Consider the following 8,050-nt stretch of genomic DNA (forward strand, 5'->3'; position numbering starts at 1 on the left):
AATCTCCCGGAAATGTGTGAAATAAATTATATTAGACACATTTCCTAGGAACTCTATACATTTCCTAAACAGCAATCGGAAATTGTTACAGGTAACATTAAATAGGCAATAATACGGCAGACTGCTTGGAGATGTACCTATATCCATTGGTGACGTAACTGTTTGATTAGGGAGATTTATGAGAGACTGAATGTCTGGAGTTCCTGTAAACTCCTGCCGGGCTGATATGTTAGATGTTAGAATAATGTGATGAGGTTATCTTTGTTTCAGCAAAGACAATGACCTTGAATGTCTACTATATTGTAAAGCTGATAATGCTGATCACTGTTGGGCGCAGAGATCATAATGAAGCATACTTTTCAAAGACATTATTCCAACATTGCAGGGGCATTAAGAGAACTCCAGTTTGTCGTAAATCTACCTAATAACCATGCATAACATCACTAATGCATAATCTCTAAACCTAACCTAACCTAAAAAACGATAACGTCACCAATGCATATACATCAGGCGATTGCACTAGAACCACGTAAACGCAGATAACACTGATTTTCAGTTTACTAACGTGTTTTATTCACAAAGAGCATTAGTTTTATACATTTCCTAGTACAATATCGGAATTTCATATAATTCCTAGGAAATATATAGATTTCCAAGGATATGTGTGTATTAAAAAATCTTTGAGACAATTTTTTATACATTTCCTAAATAGCCTCGGAATTGTACACATTTCCTACATGTCTGGTAACATATAAACATAATGTTTGATGTTTTAAATGTTATCTACCTTCTATATTTAGAGAAGTAAATGAAAATAAGTATTTCAAAATTAAAAAATCAATGTTCGATAACGAATGCTTTCAAGTGAATAATGAAATTACATCAGAAAGTAAATTTTAAGCAAAAGTATCTTCATGAATTAATAAAAAGCTAAGTATCTAATTCGCTTTGAAGGTGCTGTAAATTTGTGTGAAGACAGACAGGCATTTGTATAATAAATAAATCCTAGCACTTGTTCTAATGTTGTTTAGTGTTTTATAAAAGGAAACACCGCCGCTTACGTTTTTATTGTAAAAAGCATTATTTGGACATTCTTGATTTATTTGCTTTTCTCTTTACGGCCACCTTCGTGTTCCACCTACATGAAATATGAAGTTTATGAAAATTTAAACATGATTTCGTGCGAGTATAAATAGGCACAATATCTTCAGACTAATTTGTTAAAAATCGATGCAGGTCGTTGCTCTGCTTTAATACCTATAATTTCCAGTTAGAAGACATAAGCCCTTTGTATTTCTTGCACCTAATTATTTTTAAAAAAATTGTTATATCAGCATTAATCTTAACATACTGACATACCTACTATATGCATTATCAGTATATATTCGATAAATTTACAAAATATATTCGATTTATAAGAAATGAACAATAAAATCGTTCTTTTTAGCCTATAGGTAGGTAGATTTTATTAAACTCAAACTAACAAACAATTGGTTATTGCAAAATAATTTCAAATTTTGAAAATGTGATATGTTATGTATAATGGCTAACATCGTTACTTTATAATCCTTTTCGCGATATTATGTTACTGACAAAAAATTGTGAATTGCAACTAACCATTTACAATTTAACGCATTAATTCTCGATAGTTTATAGTCTACCTAAATCAAATATTAAATTGTAACGGATGTTAAAATTGTACAGATTATGACCCTGCAGGTTTTTTCACAATTTGGCGATTTAACATGGATAGATTACAAACTATCGAGAAATAATATATCAAAATGGAAAAGCTTTGTTAAAATTCACCCTTTTTTGTCAGTAGCATAATATCTCAATGATTATAAGCTAATAATGTTCACAATTATACGATAACATATCTATATATTTTCTTAATTATGAGCATCTATATATAAGTTTTTATTTTAATCGTCTGTTTTTATTTTTTATAATGTATTTATTTTAAAAACCCGTTGTGGCTTGATAACTTGTTACCTCCTGCGGGAGTTTTATATCAGAGCCGGGCAAACTTTCACTTCGCAGGAGCCGCTACATGAGATGAGTTTGAGTCACTCCACACCCTTCAATGAGTACGAGAAAGTAAGCAGTAATGAATAATTTTGTTTTGTGTATTTCTTCTCCCTTCCACTCCCATATCAAGCTGCTTCATCCCGTAGACGAGCGAAGCCACTCTCGCAATTTAAATAATACCAGCGAAAATTTTCGTTACTACGTTCGCAAAACTATTGGGTTTGGCTATGGAAGAGGGGACTCATCTACGAAATGGAAGGGCAAACTCGGCTCTTTTGACTCTCAAGTGCTCCTCAATGTTAAGCAAGTAGCTCCTCATTGATCCTGCCAAGGCGAGTAAGATGATTCTTTCTTTTTCTTATCCCCTCCATTTCGTAGGTGAGTCCCCTCTTCTATAGCCAAACGTTTTGCGAACGTAGTAACGAAAATTTTCGTAGGTATTGTTTAAGTTGCGAGAGTGGCTTCGCTCGTCTACGGGATGAAGGAGCTTGATATGGGAGTGGAAGGGAGAAGAAATAGACAAAACAAAAATATTCATTACTGCGTACTCATTGAAGGATATGGAGTGACTCAAACTAACCTCATGTAGCGGCTCCTGCGAAGTTAAAGTTTGCCCGGCTCTGAAATAAATAATACATGTGTGCTCTTTCCTCGTAGCACCTTCCACGATGTTTAAGCGTTTAGGGTGACTACTTAGTTTAGGTTAGTTGGGTTAGGCTATCCTAGCTTCATTTACAACGTTCTACTTTTCAACTCCACCCCCTACGCATACACTCCTTCGACCCCATCTCTTAATCCTTTTTTAGTTTTGTATGTCCCCTCCGGTCAGCTGGCAGCTCATGTACATAACTACCAATTTGATCGCTCACCTTAGCCCCACCTACAAACACTTCGTGCGTTCAGCAAGGTCACTACCCTGTTTTACCTCTCAGAATCTGAACAATTACTAAAGCATATAAAAATCACACCACATAGAATGAAAAATATACAAAATTATTTTGTTGTTTTACCACTGATATTAAAACAAGCGGTTAAACTGATTTAACAAGGAAAATGTCATTTGAAATCACGGAATTTAAAATTCGGAAAAAACAGAATATGAAAATCGAATTTCCAGGGTACGTTTGTTTATGAGTTCGTATGTTCGCTTCTATAACAAAAACGGATTGCCAGGTTTTAATAAATCTCACAATGTAGGTATCTTTAAAATGTTATAAATATCAGTATAGTCTAACTAGATAATTTAATTTTTTGTCGAAACATATATTGTAGACTATAGCTGAAGCTGCTCTAATTAATTGGAAATATATTGCGTAAAATTATACACGACAGAACGTTTGAAGCTTAATTCTTTGTTGACAATATCATCTTACACGATAAAATCAAACAAAACAAAAGGTAAGTTCCTTAATGGAATTTTTAATATTTTTTTTTATTATTTTTTGAGAATAATATTCAATACAGCCGCTGCTTTTCGAATAAAAACAAGGAAGCCTGTCATCGCTTGTTTTCTGGATAGATTCGAGATTTGGGTCTCTTACAAACTAGATATCGATTGTCTAATAATTTTTTATTTTAGAATAAATTCAAAATTACTCTAAAGAAGAACTTCATGGTAAAAATCATAAAATAAGCCGTAGTGAACGGCTCATTTTGTAACTGCAGTTGTTTTTATTAATTATTCATGTAGCAATTTAATGGAAAAAATTTTTTAACTCAGTTTTTCTACACTTTTGTAACCTATCCCTAGAGGCACAAATAAAATGATTGCCAACTTTTTAGATAAGCGTGCACATGTGTCTTCGTCTCCATATTTCCTCTAGTAACAAGCTAGTAATGTAAGTATAATAATCAAATAAATAATAATAAAAAGAACTTGCTTCAAAAAATCGGCCCGTTCTAAAAACAGAAAAGTTAGTACATATACAGAAGCCTTCGAAATGTGGTGTTATAGGCGAATGATGAGGATAACGTGAGTAGAAAAAGTTAGAAATGAAGAGGTATTAGAAAGGATAGGAGAACAGAGGACGATGGAAGTCAATAAAAAATAGGCGAGATAGGTTGGTATGACACCTTCTCGGGCATGAAGGTCTAGTCCAAGACATATTAGAGGCAGAAACAGGAGTTAGGAGGGGTAGAGGTAGACCTGGATAGATGTGGGTTGTTCTAGTTTTAGGGAAATACGAAGTTTAGCTCAGGATAGGAAAGAGTGGAAGTACGTGTCCAACCAGTCTTAGGACTGACGACCTTATGATGATGATATAGTGATAGAGATCATCCGTAAAATCATTTTATGTTTAGGTATAGAATTTATGTACAAAGTTGCTATGCTCCCTCTCTGGAACACTTTTTTGGCACAGCTTGAAATTACTGTAAATACTTCATTTTAAAATATTCCGGAGAGAAATCATAGTAAATTTATGCAGAATTTATACGTTTACTGTGACTAGTAGCATTTGAAAAAACTGCATTCTGTTTCTCAGTCGGTCCAGTTTTTTTGCAGCGAGTTCTTCGAATATTAGAAACGGAATATACCAGTAAAGTACCTTCCATTTCCTAGCCAACATCGGCAATGTTTGCATAGCTTATCGTACCACTGAACTACAGGGTTCAGCGGCAGAAATGCTCGCTTGTCATATAAGAGAACTGTTCCACTGTTCACTCGAATAAAATTAGTAAATGAATAATTAGCTTTAGTGTCACGGAACGAATAAAGTTGACCAACTTTAAGTTACCTCTCATTCATGCTGCATCAACAGCTCCGTACGAGTGAAAACGGCTACGCGTATTGGTAATAATCTCATTCGAGTGAACAGCAAAAAAAAAACTTTTGGGTGTTTCATTCCCACCAGCCAGTAATGCTGGTGGGCGGGCAGTCCCTCCGGGCTATGCCGGAAGGTAGGGCGGAAGGCCCTCTTCAGCCTGCTTTCAGGAATCGTGGGAATGGGTGGGTGGTGGTTCGGGTGACAAAGTTGAGACGGACGAAATGAAGACAGAAGAGAGTGAAAGATTATCTGTGGAATATTACTGCCTCAGCATTTGCCTAAGTGATCCAAGGAAACCACAGAAAAACTTGGACCAAGGCAGACGGACAGACCCGGAATCGAACCGGCGTCCTCCCGAATGCTAAGCAATGGTCTAGACCTCTAGGCCATGCCGCTCGGTACGTGAACAGCAAAATAACCCACCCTCCAGACGGCCCGGGTTCCATGTTCTATCGATACAATGCTTTTTTCTTTTTAATTTCTGTTTTTTTCTTTATTATTTTAAATTCACCTCTTGAAGGTTAGGTTACAATTACAGTTAATTCAGGTTGTCGTGATTTGAAAGACAAAGTACCTTATCAATATTAATCTTATTAAGCAAGTAATTTCAGTTGTTGAGATCAATGAAATCGATATCGTTCCAAAAAAGCAAAGAGCATATCGTGGGAATAAGAACCTTATCAAAATGTTGCTCTTACCGGAATAAGATTGCTAACCGTTTGAATATGAGGTTGTGCACATCCATCTTTAGCTGAACCAACACTCTGTTTCTTCTTCGGTGAAATCTGAATTTGATTCCTTCTTCTATTCTGTCGTAAATTATTTATTACCCTAAACAACACTCTAATTTTAGCACTAGTCCATGGTCCATGATGAGAGGCTCTACGTCCCTCATATGTGGTCGAAACGTTTCTTTTCCGCTTAACTTTATATCTACACAAGTTAATTAAACAACGCGGTTCGTTGGGACTGTGAGGGTCTTCTGGACTATCAGGTACTGAAGCGCAACAGTTCCATCGCTGTCTTAATCTTTTTTTGCCGCAATGTTCTGTAACAGGTGCAGGTGTCACAACATTTGTAGTTGTAACGCAAGTGTGGCAGTCCTCGCTGACGTTAACGGGTGATGTTGATGTGGCATTAGTACGACTAACGCAGGATTCTTCCAGGAGAGCACAGGAAAAGAAGGCAGCCACATGTGACTTTTTCTCATAATACGAAGGTAGCTGACTTGTATCGACGCAATTTAATTCCGACGGACGGTGATGCGTCAGCGTTGAACACAAACGTTTAACATCCTTGACGGGAGAAGACTGAATTTGAACAGGAGCAGAATTGGATTGCTGTTGGCGTTGATCCCGAATGTACTCGTAAGTAGTAAGACCGAGAAAGGAGATGTAGATATGAAAAAAGCACAAATGAAGTAACAGTCCAGCTGAAACGACGGCTAAAAGTCCAAGTACCGCTACTATCGCTAGGAATACGAAGTCGTTAGAAATGATTGAGATGAATTGGTCCGGTTTGGTTTCGGTGACATTTGTCTGGGAACGAGTTAGAAAATTTGGATTCGTTTGGTGTATAAACAGCTCAGCAATCGCTAATATTGCCACAATAATTGCTGCTATAAGTGCAGTGGAGACGCACATCAAGAACGAAACGTAATTCCGTCCGCCAACGCAGTGATTGAGCCACTTGCAGTGATGATCGAAATTTGTGACGCACTTATTGCATGAGCTACAGTGTTTGGTCCGTGGTCCTGAAATATAAAAAAAAATTAGTATTTTAAAATTATGAACAATTTAAAATTAAACGATGTACTAATTGACAGTTAAACAAAACGTACGGGTGCAAAACATGGACGGTGGGAGCGGCGGAAAAGAGAAGGTTAGAAGCGTTCGAAATGTGGTGTTACAGGCGAACGATTAGGATACCGTGGATAGAGAAGGTTAGAAATGAAGAGGTATCAGAAACAGTAGGAGAACAGAGGATTCTATAGAAGTTAAAAAATAGGAGAGATAGGTTGGTACGAAACCTTCTCCGGCATGAAGATGTCGTAATGATAATGATACCGTGGATAGAGAAGGTTAGAAATGAAGAGGTATAAAAAAAGAATAGGAGAACAGAATAATCTATAGAAGTCTATAAGAAATAGGCCAGATAGGTTGGTAGGACACCTTCTCAGGCATGAAGGTCTAGTCAAAGACATATTAGAGGCAGAAACGGAAGTTAGGAGGGGTAGATATAGACTTTGATTAGATTACTGTTCGCAAATAGTTAAGGATGTGAGATGTTTTAGTTTTAGGGAAATGCGAAGATTAGCTCAGGATAGGAAGGAGTGGAGGTGCTTGTCCAACCAGTCTTCGGACTGATGACCCTATGATGATGATGATGACACAAAAAGTAAAAACTATGCATGAATTAGGTAAGTGAAAAAAACACAAGGAATTTATAATTGAATAAGCCCATGCAAATAATTTCAAAAAATTGTTAGCACTAAGCACTGACCCTAATTACTACACTTAATATCAGCGCGCAGTATCCACCATTTTATTTACGCTAAGTAGGTAGTTGAATCAACAGACCCAAGTAATGCGTAACGATTTTTACAATGAACCAAATTATTGAAGAAAGGATTTGCATTAAATCTTGTGTTGTGAAAAGAATTTCGAATGCATACATAATGTTAGAGAAGACTTATTGACTTACAGGGGCCTACGAGTGTGCAAAGCTTCAATGAGAGGTGGAAGATGGTCGAAGATAAAAATACAATTCCAGCTTGAAAAAGGTAGAGCGCACGAGACCTTCAAATAAAATGACAAACGGTTAATGAAATATACTATTGGACCGTACTGAAGCAATTGCGTCAGAAAATCTGTGAGAAATAGCCAGAACTGGAACAAGTTGCAGATTTTTCACAACGATAACTTTTGAATGAACTTAAGGTCAAAAACGAGATAAACCACTAGACATCTACCTTATTTAACTGCATCAGCGGACGATAGGCTGTCTCAATAAATTTTTGACCAAATCTAAGGGGTTCTTAAGGATGTTTGGGAGGTATGTCAAAATGCTACGAGACAAATAAAAATTTGAATGAACGTTCCTCATTCAATTCTAAAACTCCTGTAAAAATTACAAATCGATTCACTAAACCGTTAAAAAGTTATTGAAATTTTAAAAAATTGTAATTTTACACGTCATTTTATGGAGATTCGTTAACCGAACAGATTAAATTTATTTTTATTAACAGAAAAAAA

General features: G+C 36.1%; 1 protein-coding gene across 1 annotated transcript in view; it reads right to left on the bottom strand.

The window, feature by feature from the left end:
* Positions 1-8,050, bottom strand: part of LOC108735384 — a 37,913-nt gene that overhangs the window by 12,006 nt on the left and 17,857 nt on the right. Inside the window, exon 3 of the mRNA XM_025977453.1 lies at positions 5,495-6,549. Within this exon, the coding sequence (XP_025833238.1) occupies positions 5,495-6,549 (1,055 nt within the window). The remainder of the gene's footprint in view (positions 1-5,494; positions 6,550-8,050) is intronic.

This window comes from Agrilus planipennis, unplaced genomic scaffold (assembly GCF_000699045.2).
Source record: "Agrilus planipennis isolate EAB-ADULT unplaced genomic scaffold, Apla_2.0 scaffold27, whole genome shotgun sequence".
NCBI lineage: Eukaryota > Metazoa > Arthropoda > Insecta > Coleoptera > Buprestidae > Agrilus > Agrilus planipennis.